Below are 19,651 nucleotides of genomic sequence, written 5' to 3'. Positions count from 1 at the left end.
AAATAATTTCAATATTTGAAAACCTTTTGAAAACCTCTTAAATTTTAGGTTCTTAAAAAGCAACTTTCTAGGCCGTATATAGCCTAGTACTACACACAAATTATAATTACAGTGAATATTCATCATTCATTGTATCACAGCAGTTTATACTTCCCAAATCCTTTCTCTCTTGTTTCACCTTTATGTTCATTAAGGCATTCATCAGAAGCTGCAGGCTGTACCTTTGTAGTACAGTTTAAAAGGAGACTAAAAGGAGAACAAAGCAGTAGGAAGTAAAGTAGCATCCAGCAGGTAAGAATAATAATGAGGTACCATAGAAATCTTGAGATTCAGGTCTCCCAGTGATTGATTGCCTTAGTATTTGCATATAAGTATGATTGAAAAGGTCAGAGCCATAGTGTAAGGACTTACAAGCTTGCAGAGAGCTGTTTTCCCTGAGTTTGTTCATGCTATTCTCAGGCAAGACCCTGCTTCTACTTTTGCTGTAGCAGATATTTGGCTAGTGATTAATAATTAGGAGGATGTGTGTCTTTGCAGAGCCCTACCCACAAGGCTCTACATTTTGTAGATTTAACAAATGTTGTACTCTTTATAGAGACCATATTTTACCTGGCCTTTTTATCAACAAATAAAACAAATTCTGAGAAATCTCAGCTCTGACCTGCTTATTTCCTCCAGGCATCGCTAAACTTGTGGATGTGTCAAAAGAGAGCACACCAGGACAGGAAACAAATGAAACCTGAGTCATAGCTTCATTCAAGGGAGTCATCCAGGGACAGTTTGAGATTTGTCTTCACTTAGAGAAAAAAAATAAGTGCTTTTTGTGTCCCTTGTTAAAACCTAAAGAAGAACATATGACTGATGGGAATACTGTATCAAAGGTGTAACACAAAATAAAGGTTTTTGACACTCAGTGAAAACGGGCAATATTGTCCTAGTCTTGCACAAGGTTAGTGGATGCTTTGACTGACACATTCATTCTAAATTCCCAGACTGTCTTTAGGATGTGGTCTTGTAAGCACACTATCAGGAGGTAAACTGAAGTATGGACTTGCACAGACTGGACAGCTAAGCCATAATTGTCTATGTGCATGTATATCCTGCAGCAATGGATACTGCTCTTTCATTCACTTTGAATGAATAACATTTGATTAAATGAAAGAAGGGTACAACTACTTTGCTGCAGGGTAAGAGCAGTCTGGGCACTTTACCACAGAGCAGTTAAGGTCTGGAAATTCAGATCTGAATTGTTTTCTGGCAGATTATTTGTCAGGCCAAACAGCTGCCAGATGAGCATACATGGATCACCAAAACAATTCATCCAGCCTTTAACCTCCTAAACAAGGCATGAGAGAAGTCAAGGAGCAGTTCATAAATTAAAGCTGTCCAAGTTTAGAGATGGACAGGATTTCTTTAGGTGGAATATATGAGCAAAGAGTTCCTAATGATAAGGGTAAGAATTTGGCAAGGTTTACTAGTATTTTTTTACTATAAGATTTGGTTACTGTTAAAGCTTCTGTATTAACATGCTGAACATGACTAGTTTCAGAAATAAGCATTTTAAGTTTATTACAAGTCAATTTGTAATGGCCACTAATGCCTTAAAGAGGAACTGTGGTTTGCATTCTCTTTTGACCAGTGGTAGATATCTGTAGTGTAAGAAAAAAACCATCCTTCCCGTCTTCCTCTTCTCTGCCATCCCCACCTCCTCGAGTTCTCAAAATGCAAACTCCATATGGACAGGAAAGAGAGATTTCTGGCTGATGCTAATTAACTGGAATGTCCTGGCTAAATGCATGTGTGCCAGACCAGATAGTTTTATTTAAAAAGCCAATTACAATGAGCATTTTGCATGGTTAAAGTAACCAGCCATGCCATCAGTTTGTGCCTTAAAGCATACGGGACCTCGCTTATTATTCTTAGTCATACAAGAACCTGTTCATTTTCTGAATTTATTCTACATATGACTTCAGCATCCTCACAGATCTGTTACTGGGTTTCTGCTGTGCCATTTTTTCTCTACAATTTATTGCTTCTATCCTCTTTCTCCAGAACTCTAGAGAAGACAGAGCCTCTAGACGTATCCTAATGCACTTCTGTTGTATCCAGTAACCAAAGAAAGAAGGTGCATTAAAAGTGCCAATTTCAAGCTCTATTCTTGTTCTCCCCCTTCTAAGTCATATCATACCAGTCTTCACAACGTGACTTTCAGATTTATCACCTGTCTCACCAAGCCCTCAGTACAGATGTCTCCATCCTTCCTTCCACATTTTCCTCTTGCCCAGGTTGAGGGCCATCCAGCTTGCTGGGAGTCTGCATCCATCCTCCTGCACTGCCTGACACACCTGGTGGCTCAACCCACTCCTCAGTGTTCCTGCAATGCATCCGGGACAGGAGAGCCTGCTTGGGAGAAGGCAAAGCTAAGAAAGTTTGCAGAAGCATAGCCTTAATTCTTCAGGATGCTTTCTCAGTCTCTCCAAGATACATTTGAGTCACATAATTAAATTATTTGCTTAGGAAAAATATGTCTTATTAGTTTTGAGCAAATTAACTTTTAAAACTAATAACAGAGAACCAGTTTCCTGTAGAGAGATAAAGCTGTTAGAATCACTGTAATTTTCACGGACTTGCATAAGTAGTGATCTAGTTAATTTGCATCCAGATGAAATTCGTGGTTGCTTAGTAAAGGCTGCAGGATCTGACTGTGAAACTAGTTGAAGCCTGGACTACCTGGACTAACTTCAGTGCTGTGTTGCTATCTCAAAGTAACTTTTTGAATTCTAGCCTAGGTATACCTATCTAATCTGGCACTATGGGAGTGTTAATTACAGGTGTAGGCTGAGAGAAAGATGTCAGTGCTTCCTTTCTCCTGTTAAAAGTTGTTCATTCACTCTGAAAAAGAACCATTCCTTCCAGGACACTGTTGGCCTGCTCCAGTCAATTTCTATATTGGTCTGTCATGGTGTCCAGCCAAGGACAAGATGAAGTAGGGTCTATCACATGGGAGTATTATCACAGTGTCAAAATTTCCATTATAAATCCTATTTATAACCGTGTCATAAATATTTGTTCCATGTTGAAATTCAGCTAACAAAGAACTGAGAACTTTCCTTACAGCGCTAATTTTCAGTCGAGTATGGTGATCTATTTTGAAAGGATTTTATTATACTAGTGGAGATTTAAATTATGTTTAAAAGGTTAGGTTTCTCCTGTTACACTTTTAACATGTGATGTGAACCATTAGAGAAAAATAATCTTTGCAGTTGCATTCTGTGTTTGTCAAGGCCACAGAAACAGATGGCTGATATACATGCCTTTTTATTCCAAGAAAGTGTGCAAAATTTAAGACTTATTTAAAGTTAGAGAGACTCTAGGGAGCTACCCAAAAATGAAAAATCTAATTCATTTAGACCTGAATAAATTATTATAGACCTGAATATATCATTATTATAGACCTGAATAATCTAGAGTAATGTTCAGTATGGTGTGGAAGACCATGTTGAGAATTTGGAGAAGATGAAGATTTCTACCCATTAGTTCAGTAGTAGTTATTCATTCAGATCATTGTCTGAGCAGGAGTAAAACCTGGAACTGAAGCACAGCCAGCGTGGAATTGGTAGTTTTTATATGGTGAAATTAAACAGGATGAAAATTGTAAAAGAAAGGTAGAGAGTCCAAGAACGAATAATCGGAGGTTATTTTCCTTGAAAGTATGGTTTAAAAATGAAAGAAAAATACAGGTGAACTAAAAGAATAAATCACAGATGTTAACAGATTAGACTTGTTCCAGAAGAGGAGAATGGTCTCCTGTGTCAAAGGAGGGTAAGAGTGGAGTAATGATACTGAAATGTGACTAAGAAAATCACAGAGGCTCCTCAAAAAGTATCAGATGAAGAGCAGAAAGTATTTTGTCAGAGGCAGTTGAGGAGTGTGGGATAGATTTGGAGGAGAGGAACAGTAAATGGATATAGCAAACTTAGACTTTAAAAGAAATGAAAACTTAGAGCACTAATGAGAAAGGGAAGAAATGCCACTGTGTGAGGTCAGAATGGTAAGTGGCATGGTGAGTGGGGTTTCTCTTAAAATACAAAAGAAAAAGAACATATTGGAAAGAAGCCAGATTTGGATGCAAGGCTAAGCAGCTCACGTACCCCAGTTTTACCAGAATTAAACTGATTGCAGTATTTCTCCAGTTCTGGCATTTGCAGTGCAGCAGTCACTTCAGGCTCTTACACTTTATAATTAATTTCAGTGCTAGATAAAAGAAATTAATTTTGCTGGAAGTGTGGTACAGCTTAATGAGTACTGTTATTGAAAAATACTGGATTAACCCTCAACCCTCTGAGAAAATTCATAAAGCCATATATTTCAAAAGCAGTAAATTTCAAGTCTCTTTATTTTACTCCTGTTCATAATTTCCAGTGGTTTTTCTATAAACAGAAGGCAGTAAAGGAGACTTCTGAAAAATTAAGTCTGACATTATATCATATAATCATGAATCCCTTAGAAATATCTGGAGTTTTAATTAAAGGCAGTAAGGCATCTCTAGATCTGTAGAATCAGTGGAGTCTGAAACTGTCCAGTTTTTCCATGTTATTTTGCCTATCTGTATCTATGCCTGTATATTCAAGAGTAATGTTGGGTGTTTGCTGACATACATGTATTTACTGTCTTCCCAGTTTTGAGCCTTTTTGGTAAGATATTCCACAGGCATAAGAAATGCTGACATCTACAACCCTGAGTGCATATCCTAGGCTCTGCTTTTTTCTGTAGTGGAAGAACAGAAGGCTGTTCTCAGAAAAAACAGGCACTTTCTCTTTATGAAATAAGGATTTTAAAAGAGGCAAAAGTTAGATGGGCTTTGGCAAAAAAATTCACATGTTTACTGAATTTACTGAAAAACAGTTCTTAAGACAGGCTGACAGACTTGGCCAATTGGACAGCAGACATGAACCTGCTCCTGTTGCCAAACTCCCATGGAGCAGGATGATAGCCATGCACTTGAAATGTGATAAGAGAATAGCTAATACCCTTCCAGGCTTTATATACAGGAGCACGTCATGGAGAATGGTCCCTTCTCTGCATGATTCCAGTGACACTGAGTCTGAAATACTGTGTAGAACTTTGGGGATCATCATGTCAGAAAGATCTGGACATGCTGGGAGAAATGTAAAGAAGTGTGAATTCTACTGGGTAAAGACAGTTATTACGCCACATTAACAGTCTCTCGCTATATTAAAAATTCATCTTCTCAGAGAAAATGCAGTTGCAATGAGAATAGGATTACAGCCTTTCACTTCTGCCCATCCTTTAGGAGCTTAAAAAACCTACTTTTGCAGTTAACAGCTGTCCCAGTGAAGTTCAGATGAAGTAAAGTAGTCTCTAGGTTTTTTGTGAAAAAGCTAAAAATTTACCTTCTCCGTTATCGCCTGTTAAGCAGCCTGCAGGCTTAGAAGCATTCAAGTAGATTATAGTGCATGTGTTATTTGGCTGGGATCATTCACATTAAATACAATGTCTGCATATTATCTACCCTGGAAAAATGAAGCCTGTCCTAGATACAGGAGTCATATGCATCACCATGTAATCTTGACAGATATTTTTTGAAGTTCTGTCAGTATTCATCAACAGAAAGGCAGGGTAAGTAAAGCAAGCCATAATTAAGATTGCTGGTCACAGGCAATTCCTGTGTCCATAAGCTGATGTGCCAGTGAGGTGTTAGAGATAGATGTGCAGCACTCATAGTGCCCTCTACCAGGTAAGATAAGTTTGTTACATTTTTCTCATGGTATTGAATCCAGAAGTATAAAGGCTTACACACTGCTATGCAGACACATTTAGGAAGTGTTGCCCTGTTTTGGAAATACCACAGCTATTTCAGTCACCTGCTAAAGCAATTACAGGAGCAGAGATTGGATACATAGAATAAATTCATTGTTCTTGGTGCTGACTCCAGGCAGTTTTTGAAATTCATTAGTGTAGTCTTTCCTAACTTCAGATCATTTAGTGTGTATATGTCTGCACTTTAATGATGCATTTATAAACCTTTAGAGGAAGAAAATCCTATTTTTAGGGATTCTTTTATCCTTAATGATTCCTTAGTTATTGGATAATACAAAAATGCAAATTACAAAAACGCTGTTTAGGTTCTGTATGCAGGTGTGTTAATTTTAGGGTAACTCTAATTTCAGATTTGGAGGAACTGACATGGAGAGAAGAGGCAGTCTGGTTTTCGTAGTGGTAGAAATAGCATTAATATCTGTTTCATCATCCTACTGCTAGACTCACAAGTTTGTGATGTTACCTATGATGTGAATTGTCTGGCTGAAGTCCATTTCCTTTTCTGTTGCCATTGCTGTTGCTGGCAGCTCAAGTGTGCTTGAGTAGATGTTTTGATATTTTCCAAAAGCGTTGTGAGATAACATGGTGTCATATGCTTTTCAACAAATACCTGTGCGAAATGCAGAGACACCAGCAGTAAAGTACTCAGGTCACACCAAGAACTGTATTGTGCTGTGTAAATATCACAGCAGAGTAAACACAGAGGCAGAATAACTAGCCTTGGGTTTGGCCAAACTTTGTGTGTTTGTCGCTGTATGTGGGGTAGTGAATAAGTAACTCAAGGCTTTTGATCTCAGTCTAGTCTGTGTCAGGAAGCATTTGGTGAGGGTTTTGAAAAGGCTGTGTCATTTTCATTGGTGTCAAAGTCAGGAAAATAAAGCATTGGCAGACATTTTAAATATGGTAGATACATATTCTAGCAAAACTATGCAGAAGTTGTTCAGTGTACTGCACAAAACTGTTCCCTGAGCACGTATAAAGTGGCAGCCTTGATCTGCAAGAATTTATATGTTTGCAGTTCTTCAGAACAAGACACTTAATAAGCAATTTCTACCAGTGAATACTTTCTGTAGGTCCTTATCTTTACTTAGCAAAAAGGGAAGGTTGCATTTCCCTTTGCTTTGAAGCCTGCTGGTGATGCTGCCTTTTAAAGTTAGTCCTAGCGGGACTAGGACTCCTCAGGGAGATGTGTGTGTTCTGACTTTTACATCACTGAATGATGATGTGGCTTTGTCAGGTTGTGGCAATAGTGAAATATCCCCTTATATTCTACCTCTTTGCCATATGTTTCAGTCATGTTGGTAGTACATGGTTTCAAAGACAGCAGGCTGCCCAGTCAAATCAGAACAGTTCCATAAACTAAACACATGTAGGCATCAATCTCCATGGCTCTCATGGATTTAGTGAGTAGCTGTTGGCACATGCTAGCTGCAGTCTTGCCTCCAGTCCAGCATGAGAAGGAAGACCACCAGGAATACTGCTTAAGGAAGTAGCAATGCTGACAACAGATTAAGAAGCCCGGAAAGTGTAAGCTGGAGAAAACTTCAGCAAAGGGAAGATACCTTCAAAGAGGGATGAGTAGGAAACGAAGATTTGCAATTAGGAGTGAATTAGGAAAGACTCTTAAATAATAAACATTATATTTTGGAGTATTTTTTGGATTGTGCAAAAAAATTTACTCCTCTCCCTCTTGTTTGCGTTGTAGTTTGCTTTCCTAGGCTGCCATGATACTTCCATGCTGGTGTATTAAGTCCAGGGGAAAAAAAATAAAGGATTCTAAGGCAGCCAAATGGAATTTTAAAATTGATCCAGGAAACATTTTTTTATTTGCCCTTAGCTAGGAAAGCTACTTAATAGTGTTTGAAATGCTGGTCATACCTCACCAAAATGCAATTGCTATCAGAGGCTAAAAGTTAAATCAGCCATCCAGACTTGGGTTTCCTCTGCATTTCACAAAACAGTGTCAACAATTCCTTCCATTTCAATTTTTTTTTTCTCTTTTGTGACATGCTTTATTTTTAAGCCTTAGCTAATGTGGCTTTTTATTCTCTAAAGCATTCTCAAGTACAGTTAAAGAAAGCCATTATTCCAAGTGGCATAACCAACTTCAGATGCAGCTGAAACAGGGCAGCCAAACCTACATATGTGTTTTTGAATTAAGGAATTCTTAAATAACTTATCTATGCATCACTAGGAGTGTGACAGTTCTTATGTTGCCACACGTTGACCCAACCATGATGGAGCTGCACTATTCCATGCCCTACTGCTGGATCACTGCATCCATCAGAAGGGCACTGCACACACCTGGAGTGATAACCTCTGAAAATACCATTAGGAAGACTTTCTCTACCAGGAGGGTGGTCAAACACTGGAAAAGGCTTTTCTAGAGAGGTAATTGATGCCTCGGGGTTGGCAGTGTTCTAGAGGTATTTGGACAATGCCCTTGGTAACAGGCTTTAACTTTTGCTCAGCTCTGAATTAGTCAGTGACTTGGACAAGATGATTGTTCTAAGTCCTTTTCGACTGAAATGTGCTGTTCTATTCTACTCATACCTAAGTCAAGCAGAATGGTTCTCTCAGAGCCCTATTGCTCTTTAAGCCCCTTGCCTTATGTCCTTTAATTTTTCTGGCAATAATTTTTAATTTCCAGACCTATTCAGTCCCAGTTCAGTCTACCAGACATTACTAAAAATGTAACCACATCTCTGCTCCATTTTGCACATGACATTTTGCACATGACATTGCACAGCCCTCCTTTCAGTTGGGCTGAATTCAAGCTAGCAGCCTTGCACTTGGGAGGTTTTTTTTGTTCCTTGTTACCAGTATAACTGTCAGAAAATTTAGAACAAAACAGAGGAAGTACTAATGATATTAATTATAGTTCTTCTCCCTCCTTTCATATCTCCCCAATGATGAAATAATAATAAACCCTATCCTTCTAAAATTTACTGAATATAGTTATTTGCACTTCCATAATGACTCACTGACTAATTTATTTTAAGAGATTGATAATTGATTATTTATATTTCTTCACCTATAGTTACCATCCTGAGGAATTCTTTTTTACTGGATGTCCTATCCTGAAAAAGCCTAACATAAGGAAGAAAGATCTTACATTAATTGATCCTCTAAATGATCACTTGGCTTTTCAAACTTTTATTAAGTTCATCAGAATAGCAAAGAAATTTTTTTTGTGAGAGCGTACGTATTATTGCCGACAGTGACACATTAGAAAACCATCAAAAACATCAGAAGATAAACAAAATTGTTTTCACTGGTTTATTTCATGAATAGTATATATCAACGTGCAGTACCAACACTAAAGAATATACTTTCCTTTTTTAGTACAGTTTTTTTAAATACAAAAGTCTTAAGCTATTACTTCAACCATCTCATGCTCTGGATTTGTATTAGGGTATAATCTGCAGTAAGAAACTTACTCATCGTTTATTATTTCCTTCTCTCTTTGAATTTCAATTTGGTAGATCAGGTCTTGGCTTTTTCAGCAAGAAGACATTTGTGGTAGGCAACAAAATTATGGCCAAAGTGCCGTGTGGAGTTTCAATTACTCAGGGGACTTACACTGCATTCCTAGTTTTGACAAAGGCTTTCTCCACACCTTTAGGTTTGTCAAAGATTTAGCAAAGCTTTGAGCCTGTTGGTACTTTATTCACAGCTGAGCACTAAATTTGGAAAGGTTATTCAAATGAAACGTGGTTTGGATTATTATTTCCTTTTGGGTTAGCTTCCCCATCACTAAAATGGGCTATTGGTATAAGCTTTAGTTTTGTACTTACAGATTGTGAACTTCTCAGATCAGGAATTCTCTCCTTTTTTTTGTAGAAGTGTTGAGTAGTTCAGTAAAAAGAGGCCTCTAATCTTGGAAGGTTTGCATATAGACTGCAGTGTTCTGGTTGAGCAAGTAAGTTTGATTGTGTCACCCTTACCCCACAGACAGTTGTTAAACATTACAGTGAAAATGGAGCATCTTTGCACTAACAGTTCATACATGTGAACAGAATTAGGAAGTGAGATATGTGGTTCACATTTGGAGTTTATCTATAAGCACAACATGAATTTTCTCATAATGATGAAATTATAGTATTGTTTCCTATTTGGATTACACTTTATAGCCCTGTCTATTTGTTAACTCTCTACGTAGCACTAAAGATAGGCTATATCACATAACATGAACTTCAGTTTAAAAAGCAGAAATAATCATATGTTTATCTAATAAGTACTTCTAACATACCTTGAAATTGAATCACATCTCTCAGCATCAATAGTACTTTAAATATTATATTCTTAAAAGATTATGTTCTGGAGCCTGCATTAGTGGCATTACAGTCTTTTTTTTGCTTTCAGTAGACAAAAAAATTTGTAATATGAAATGCTTATTTTTCCTGAATTGTAAGAATGGTAAGATGTCTATAAAATCACTGATGCAATTGCATGTATGCCTTTTCCCTCACTATCCTGGATGTGTTCTGCCATCCCTCTCAAGCTTCAGATTTCATTGTGATCTGATGAGGCACGAGGTCTCTTCTTAGCCTTCTTGGGGAACAGTGGCTGCATTTACAGTGTCCTGCAGGATGACATTTTCAGATGCTCCTTGAGCCACAGTCCTGCAACAGCCCTATGCTGCCAATACGTGTGCCTCACTGGGCCATGGGGGAAAGCATGTGGCTGTCACCTCCTTAAAAATGCTGTGGCAGAACCAGGCCATCCTTCTCTTCTCATTTACAGGGCTGGCCATGCTGTCACATCACTTACTGGAGCCCTTCCAGGAGGAAGGACATATTACATAAGAAATTCACAAGAAATTCTAGATTTGGAGCAATCATCTTCAACCGAATCAAAGCTTCCCTCACCCCACAGCCATCAATGAAGTGCTGTTCAAGCTGACCATCAGGCTGTGTGAGACTGTGCAGACCTTGCACACTTCCACACAGTCCTTTGTCTTTCAGAGGCTATTCTCCCCAAATACTGGCTAACTCACACTTCAATGGTGCCATCCAGTTGCTGGCATCACAACTGGTGTGTGAGCCAAAACCACCCCGCGGCTGACCTTGATCAAGTGAAGGTGCATCAATTTTGATGCAATGGCAGCACAGCCAGCATGTCACCATAAGAAAACATGCAGGTTCATCTTACCTTTACTTGGTTAGATAACATTTCTTGGTTCTGCTTTCCAGACCAGGTTCTTAGGCACTGAGATGTATCATGTCTAGATCTGCTTGCTTGAACTGCAAACTGACGAACCAGAGTGCCATGTTTATTTCCTGGTCAGATAATCACTTTTTACCCTCAAATTCTATTCCCTTCCTCGTTAAGATCAGCCAGCTAAGACATGTTACAGGAAAGGATGTTAGTGACTCTCTTTACAAATTCCCTTGGCCCTTGGTTGTTTAAACTTATGCTGTAGATTGCTCTTATGATGGAATGCCTTACCCATGTCTGTAGAATCATGTCTTTAACAAAGGGGACAAGGTAAATCCTGACAGCTCTTAGTCCTTAGAAAGGAGTGGGAGCTGAGTTCTTGCTGCTTAGAGTCAGTGGTTAGGACAGGTGCACAGTCCAGTTGTATTGGATACAACGAACAGAAGTTTAAAAAGGATTTGGACAATCTGCAAAGGGAACTTCAGCAAAGGGCCAAGAATTTCAGTGTTGGAAAGACTTGCCTGACAAGACTGGAGGCAAAGGATGTATCTCTAAATCCATACATGATGTTGTGGGCGTGAGAGGGAGGGCTGCTGTGCTGTGTTAAAGGCAGTGGCTGAATGTCTGGTCAGACACCTTCAGATGTTACTTGGATGCAGCATTCTTTGGTGGAGCTCAGTGTCACATAACATCAAATATTGCCAAATACCCAGTGAAAGTGTGGCATTTGTTAGCCTGTTGAAACTTAACTTCTTTGGGAGGCTGCAGGTTATCATTTTGTTTTGCTTTTAAGTTTTTTACTTCTCACTCCACCAGTCTCTTGGTGAAACCATGGGTTCCCTTCTATTTTCAAAAATTCCAGCAGCTTGGAGGTCTCTCGATGAGAGGCATTTTCTCTGGCCAACTTTGGGAGGCTTTTAGTTGATTGCAGGAAAGGGTGGAGAGGGATGACATTTCTGAGGTCATTTCTGATGTCATTTTCTGATGTTTTCCTGATGAAAGTGTCTTCAGTTTGTCAAGTGCTGTCAGATATTAGTAAAAGTCAAATCTTTACATATATGAGGCAATGCAGAGTATGTCACAGTGAATTTTCAGAATTTAGGCAGCATTGTAAGACTGAAGAGGCGGTGTTCCAACTGGATGCTTTAACCACAGCAGTCATAAAGAGCAAGGTAATGTGAATATGGGTCTGTCCTTAAAAAATAATCATTGCAATTTGACAGCTCCGTGGCTTGGGCTTAAAGATTAGTCAGAGTTCTTTTAGGTATCCTTTTCTCTTTACACCCCTAATTATACCTAATGTGAAAAGATATGAAAAATAAAGTTTATGCATGTTAAATCCCTCAGCATTACCTTATGTATCTCAGCAAAGATGGAAGGAAATCCGCAACAGGACTGAGAATTTTTGGAATGGCGATCATACCTGTAACTTTATATGTGGAAACTTAATTTGCGTTGTGCTGCTTTTCCCTTTTACCAGGAAGATTATAAAAATCTGTGAATCAAGCCTCTAGTTCTCTTCCTCTGTGAAGGCTTAACTCCTCAAAACTTCCTCCTCAAATGTCATTTGAGAACAAATCCTGGCTTGTCTCTGTCTAGCTTTCTTTCTTAACAGCTCCCTATTTCCACCCCTGGTTTTCAGAGATGCCAAAAATGTTTCCTGCTCAAAAGACCTTGCATGCCGAGTAATTCTTCTTCTCAGCAATGCTTACTTACCAGATGACTCAGTAACTTCCAAAAGCTTCATGCTGCTCTTCCTTCCTCTCATCTTCACACTGCGTAGATATGCATATGCTTCTGGCATCTGTAAAAACACTGTATCTGCCTAGCAGAGTTAGAGCCTCCTCTAAACTCAAAAGCAGAAAAATGTGTGCAGACTTTCTTCTCTGGGCACAGAATTTCTCTATGACTTAAAGCACAGATAAGGCTCACTCAGAGAAGGGTAAAGAAATCAAAGGAAAGTTGTGGTGCTAGCAAGGATAGAAGTGAAGAAACAGTTGCAATGTGTTTTTCTGAAGCCATTTTTGAAAATACAGGAAGATTGTTGGCAGTTCTTTGTTCACAGAGCTCCCCAACTTCTGACTTCTTAGGGAAACTGATCCTGAAATCTGAGATGTGATTTCTAGGAAGTAAAGCAGAAAACATTGCCTACAGTGCATGCAGATTTATGGCAGTTTTGTTTCTTCAGCAGTGTTTGCTGAAGTCTTACCATTAAACAACTAAATCTGAGAACCAAAACTTGGAGCAGAGCATGTCAGCCAGTTTCTGTTTATGTTAACAGCTGTATAGGCGTGCAGTTTGATAAGCGAGTCCTAGTAGTGAATGTGCATGTGGGTGTTTAGCTAGAATTTGGAGAGAGGATGTTCTTCACACTTGCTGCTCTGTAAGTATTTTCCAGGTGAATATTCTATTCCTGCCTTCTAAGCAGGAATTGTATTAGTGACTAGATTTGGTTAATCTGGGTCTTCATATGGGAGTGATTGGCTCTGGAAGACAAAGCCAGCATGTGAGAGTTCAAGTACATACAAATATGTGTATATAAGACAAGCTGACATTCACCCAAAAAAAGTGATTGAAGCCCTTTTTCCTGTAGCTTATAAGAACAGAAGAGACATTTCATTCTCATGGTTAACTATCTACATATCAAACAGGTACTCTGATCATGAGAAGTTCAATCAGTGAGAGTAATCAAGCAATGGTAGGTGATGTAAGGTTAGACAATCTTGAGTCACTCAGACTTCACTCAGGAGAAATTTGCATACCGTGGCCCTTTGAAAAGCTGAAGATCTAGAGTGAGCCAAGTTAGTAAGTATTACTGTCCAAGAATTACCAAAAAACTACAGGAACTCCAGTGCCTGAGCAATTTGGAGTAAATCACTGTGGATGTCAATGAACTGTTGGTAACATATACCCCTGCCTGCATTTTAGCAAGGCAGTGTAGTCTGACATCCCAGTGCAATAGTTTTACTGTGAACTTTATTTTGATCTTAATATTTCTGTTACACTATTTTTCAGGCCCTGATTATATCAAACAAAAATTTCAAGAAGGAATGGATGCAAAAGAAAAATCTGAAGAAAAAGGTCAGGAGAAACCACCCACCCCAAAAGAGTCACCTCACTTTTATCGAAAAGGTACTACCCCCCCTCGAACCCCAGAAGCAAGCCCAAGAAACAGTCCTCCTCTTTCTTCTGAGACTTCTCCTTCAAATCAACTGAAAAGGCAAAGCTCCACTTCTGGGGCAAGACTCAGTCAAGAAAAAAAGCTTTTAGCCACTGAGAATATAACACCCACAACTAACAAGCCTTTGTATTCAAAAGCACCAGTGAAGGAGGAAGCAGCTGGGAAACACCAGCCAAAATTCTCCGCCCAGCACAATGCCAGCAGCACCGAGAATGGGGAGCTGCATGGTCACTACCATGGCTATTATGTAAAAATGAATCCAACAGCGCTTCCACAGGAGCTCAGGGAAGAAGATGAATATGCCAACCCTTCACCATCAACACTTGCACGGATACCGCCCTCTCAGAAGCCAAGTCCTGCTAGATCTGGGGGTAAGCCAGATGCCAAAGAAAACAAGCCTGACATAAAAATTAAGAAATCAGAATTTGCTGCACCAAAGAACCCAGCTAATAATGAGTCACATTCAGCAATGGAGAAAGAAGTAGGAAACAGCTCGGTAAGTATTACAAAAAAACATTCTCACTTTACTGCCTTTTTACCTCTGAGTGCTGAGCTTTGCAACCTAAACACAGGCACAGCTCACTTCTGTCAAATCTTCAGTCTGGATACAGCTAGCTAAAACCCACTTCACCTGGAGTGAGGAAGAAATATTCCAGTCTGGAATGAGCACAGGAGTTTTTAAAATACCCTTTCAGATCAGTGTGACTCTTAACTTCATTATTATTTAAAAATAGTAAAATTATCAATAGCTATGCAGAAAAGGAGCAATGACTAGTAGCATTTCTATTTCATGTTAGAAGAAAAAGCCATGGTATGAAATTCAGAATCTCTGATGATGTTTCTGTGATTTTTGGGCCAAGAGAAACTCGGGAAAACATTAGTTTTGCATACTAAAGTTAACCTTTCGTGAATGAAGAGTTTTAGACAATAGTCATAATGTTTCTCTTTTATAAGCATTGTTTATTTGAGTCATTTTTGGTGGTACTCTACAAAACAAACAGTGTTTCATTATTAATGGGATAAACAGAATGACCCATTTAAAGCAATCCAGATAGCCTAGTACTTATTGCATGCAAAACACTTGAATAATTGACATCAGGCTTCATGAATAATAAATTTAGAAATAAAGAGAGGGAGTAACCAACATGAATTGTAACTGGTCTTGTCAAACAAGTTCGACATCTTCAGGTGTGGCAGAAGAATCATCATCTCAGTCAAGAAGGTCACTTGATTTGCTTTTACGTTGTCATGTATTCTGACAAGGAAACCAGAGTAATGCAAAGGCTAAATGTCACATTAAAAGAATTTTTTTAAACTGACTGATGGTTCTCAAAAAGTAATTAAAAAACCATCAGTTATTTGATATTATTCTGGTGAGGTCATTCTCACATTAATTCTGTTACTCTAATCACATTCTTGTTAATGACATACAAGAGGGCATGAGAATATTGTCCATGAAGTTTATAGAAGACACAGAGACCCAGAAGAGTAGTCTATAATGAAGACAGATACAAGCTCATGCAAATCAGCTGCTGAGAAGGCTGAAAGTGTAATTATCCGTGGCAGCACAGTAAAATATAATATTGTATATTAAAAACAATTTATAGAGCCTGGCACTGCAGGATCAGAACTGGAAAAGGTTGGTGGATCAGGAGCAAGAGAGGCAGCTGAGCATGAGCTCTCAGTCTGCTGCTGTTGTTCAGAGATGCTACAGAAAAGATTAAGCAAGAGTACATGGGAGTCTGTTCTGTCTGCTTTTGGCACAGGTGCAACCACTTCTGGGATAAAATAGTGTCTGTAAATCGGGGATTTAAAATGGAAAAAAAAGCCTTGAGGGGAAGTCACACAAAGAGCTGCAAGAATGATTAAAACATATCTTACAATGAAAGATTCAAGGTACAAAAACCCCTGATGTACTAAATAATTTCTGAAAGTGTGTTTTATAAAACAGTTTCCCAGGCTAACAAGCAAATGTGTCAGAAGATCCAACAGCTACAAAGATTCAGATAAAAGTCTTGTTTTATGTTGATTTTAATGATCTTGATTAAATGTGCTATCAGTTTTCAGATGCCAGGGTTTTGGAGCCATCACTGAGTAGTTTGATAATGAGCATTTTGCCAAGATGATATTCTCTAGTTCTGCTGGAAGCTTTCATTCTGTTTTGTGCAGATCAAAGTAGATGTTCACAAAGGTTTTGTAATCTGCAAATCTGTATTACAGCTGATATCAGCCCTTTAACCTCTCAAATCTCACAGATATTACTCCTATGTAGGGTAACACAAAGCTGACAGGCTTGTAAATGTTGAGGGAGCATGTACAAATTTTAGGCTGAATTGGAATTGGTTTTTAGCTCTGGTGAAAATAAGGCACTAGAAATAGTCCTTATTGTTCCTTCATTTCAAATAATATTTTGGAGCTGAGGGAAGCTTCATCTTAACAAGTAAGCTATCTGAACAGCAGTTTATTTACCTTCTAGAATAATCAGGATAAGGACCATGAACCTACAGCCTGTTATCACAAAAGGTGTAAAAATGATGAGATATTGTGCATTAGCTACTGTTTGTTCACTGATACTGCAGTGGTATCTGGGAACTCTGGTTCACTCTGGTTCATTTGGAGCATCCTAATTGCATTATTCTCATTACCAGCATTCCAATATGGAAGGAAGGTGGATTTTAGGAATTCATTTTTACTGTAACAGTATCTTAAGATATATGTAGATGTATGTGGGTGTTTTTCAAAGATTCTAGTCTTCTATATGTGTTTGTAAATTTGCCCTTATAGACTAAATTTCCTACGTACTTATTTCTTCAAAAGGTTGAGAGTAAAAATGCTAAACTGATTAAAGCAAAAAAGAGTGGCCTAGTGGCCTAGCAGTCTGAGGGAGAAACAGTTCAGAGTGACTGTTTACTTTGCTGGACACTTAATTTTCAGCATCACCTTTCAGCTTCAGAAAAACAGTAGCCTGTTCTGCAGTGCTCCTGGGCTGAGCTCAGCAGTGTGTCGGAATTAAGCAGTGACCAAGTTAAGAGAGCACAGTTACTGAGGAGAAGCCGGATTCATGGAATCATAGAATAGTTTGGGTTGGAAGGGACCTTAAAAAAATCATCTAGCTTCACAACTCTCCTGCCGTGGGCAGAGACACCTACTAGACCAGGTTGTTCAGAGCCCCATCCAGCCTGGTCTTGAACCTTTTCAGGGATGAGGCAAACACAGTTTCCCTGGGCAACCTGTGCCAGTGCCTCACCACTGTCACAGTAAAGAATTTCTTCCTAACATTTAATCTAAACGTAATCTCTTCTAGTTTAAACCTATTCTCCCTTTTCCTAATTAATGCACTTCTCCTTATCTCAGATGCTTCTCAATGTTGAGAGACTTAAGAATTCTAGAGTTGCATTGGGGAATGATTTTATTTCAGTAGAAAGCTGCAATTGCTTTTTCGTCATTCTGACAAATGATTTTGTTACGCTTTGAGAGTAAGTCTGCCTTATATCCTCCACCAAAGTTCTAAATTGTATTTGTTAAGGAATATAAAGAGAAAAGAACTCTCACTCTCATGAAAAGAGAATGATAAAACAGAGTTTTGTAATGCAAAAAAAATGAATCTATTAACATTTGTCGAGCACTTTTGTTAGATTATCTGAAAGTGCTGTATAAAATTGTGCTGTGCTTTTTCCAGGTTTCCAATGATAACGCATTAAGAGCACAGATACAGAAAGGAAGATTTTCAATTCTTCCTTCTATGTGTCTAAATCAAAGCCATTTCTCATACCTGAATGAAATGTCAGCTTAAATTTGGATTAAGAACTTTAAATGACTTTATTTGCAGAGAAGCTTGTAGCAGCTTGTTTTAGTTATCAAATTCATGTTTCATATTTTCTGTGAATGTTACATCCTTAAGAATGTCTTCGAATATCATCTGTGCAATAAGTTAGATACAGGAACAGTCTTGATTCTCCAGATATCCCCATTTCTGGCTATACTTGAAAAATACCAGCACATACTTCTTATGCCACACATAAGTGTGTTTCTCTCTTTACTTACTCCCTGATGTTCAAAAATCAAAGATTGAATTATTCCAGAACTCATAAAAGAGTCACAGTTTTATTAAGGTGAAATCCTGCATAAAGCACAATGACAAAGTCACCCGTCATTTCTGAGAGGTAAATCACTCCTCTTTCACTGAGAATGGGGCTCCCTCACATCACCTTGCACTTACCACAGTGTGCAGTGTTCACAGAGACCCTTGACCACAATCCAGTTCTATTGTTTCTGACTGGTCATTAGCAGCCTCCAGCCCCAGTTTCAGCTTGTGCACTGCTGTCCTACCTTGAATATGAGCTGATTAGAGATTCTCTTGGATTTGAGTGAAAAATAGGATTGAATTTCGCAAAACTCTATTGTAGTGTACATTCATTAATAGCCTTTTTATTTTGCCTGATATGTGTCCATGTGCTGCCCTAGGATAAATAACAAGCCTGGGCTCAAGTCTTTTACTAAACTGTAATATCTTTTTTTTAGTTGGCAGGTAAAGATTTTTAAACACACGGTGTTTAGCCTGGTTTTTACCTGAATGTTACTCAAGGATTCTATTCCCATCTCTTTGTTCAATTCTCATCTTTTTGTTCACCTAACATCCATTTAGTAAGGGCTGTAAATACCATGATGTTTGAAAAATAGATCAGTATTTGCCTGATCCTAAACAAACCTCTGAGCAAGAACTTTAGGCTAAATTTAATGAACATTCCTAATGCAATGGAATTAAAAGCCTAGTATTTTATTTCCTGGCACTACATTTTAGGAAAATAACTTTCTTTCTTCCCCAAATGGGAACTAATCATATGGTTGCATTTTGAACTACATAAATATCTAACTTAAAGAAGCTGAAAGGGTCAATTCAAGCAGGACTGAAGGTTTTCTACTACAGCTTCTTTAGTGCACCTGTTCTAGTCACTCTAGGACTGTGTTGAAACTAATTTTGGCTTTTGCTATTTTAAACCCTTGCGGGACACTAAAGTCTTAGTTGTGGTATTTGTCTTAAAGCATTAAACGCTTATTTAATAGGTGTCTCCAAAACAGGTGGTAGTTCATTGCATAATAACTGTGTGCTTCATAAATTTTGTTTGATCATTTTTTAGTGTATCAGGAAATCCTGCTTTGGGCTGAAGGTGGTATAGTTATCAGAAGGTGAAACAATGCACATAGCAGGCCAAAGTACACGAGCTTTAGTGCTTTGTATAAAGAGATATCGTTATGATATTTCATTATCATAAAGAGGTAACATATTTTTCTATGATCTTCATGTGAACTCAACAGCCCGGTTCTTAAGGTGTCAACTTGCTTCTGTTTTGTAGATGAGACTTGTTGATTCAGAGCATAGCCCCTGGCATTTTTAGCCTAATTTATCTAATTTTATTGTGGTGAGATAGTTATACCTAATCTGACTGACAGATGCATCAAAAGAGAAAT

At 38.4% G+C, this 19,651-nt stretch overlaps 1 protein-coding gene across 5 annotated transcripts in view; it reads left to right on the top strand.

Annotated features, from left to right (window-relative positions):
• The window catches only part of JPH1 (junctophilin 1), an 82,673-nt gene that overhangs the window by 57,681 nt on the left and 5,341 nt on the right, over positions 1-19,651 (top strand). For all 5 annotated transcript variants that reach the window (XM_041413081.1, XM_041413080.1, XM_041413079.1 and 2 more), the window contains exon 4: positions 14,017-14,678. In XM_041413081.1, coding sequence (XP_041269015.1) covers positions 14,017-14,678 — 662 coding nt within the window. The remainder of the gene's footprint in view (positions 1-14,016; positions 14,679-19,651) is intronic.

The sequence above is a fragment of the Onychostruthus taczanowskii genome, unplaced genomic scaffold (genome assembly GCF_017590055.1).
Source record: "Onychostruthus taczanowskii isolate IOZ18803 unplaced genomic scaffold, ASM1759005v1 scaffold4, whole genome shotgun sequence".
Taxonomy (NCBI): domain Eukaryota; kingdom Metazoa; phylum Chordata; class Aves; order Passeriformes; family Passeridae; genus Onychostruthus; species Onychostruthus taczanowskii.
The sequence above is the reverse complement of the archived record's forward strand: the minus strand, read 5'-3'. Positions and strand labels throughout refer to the sequence as shown.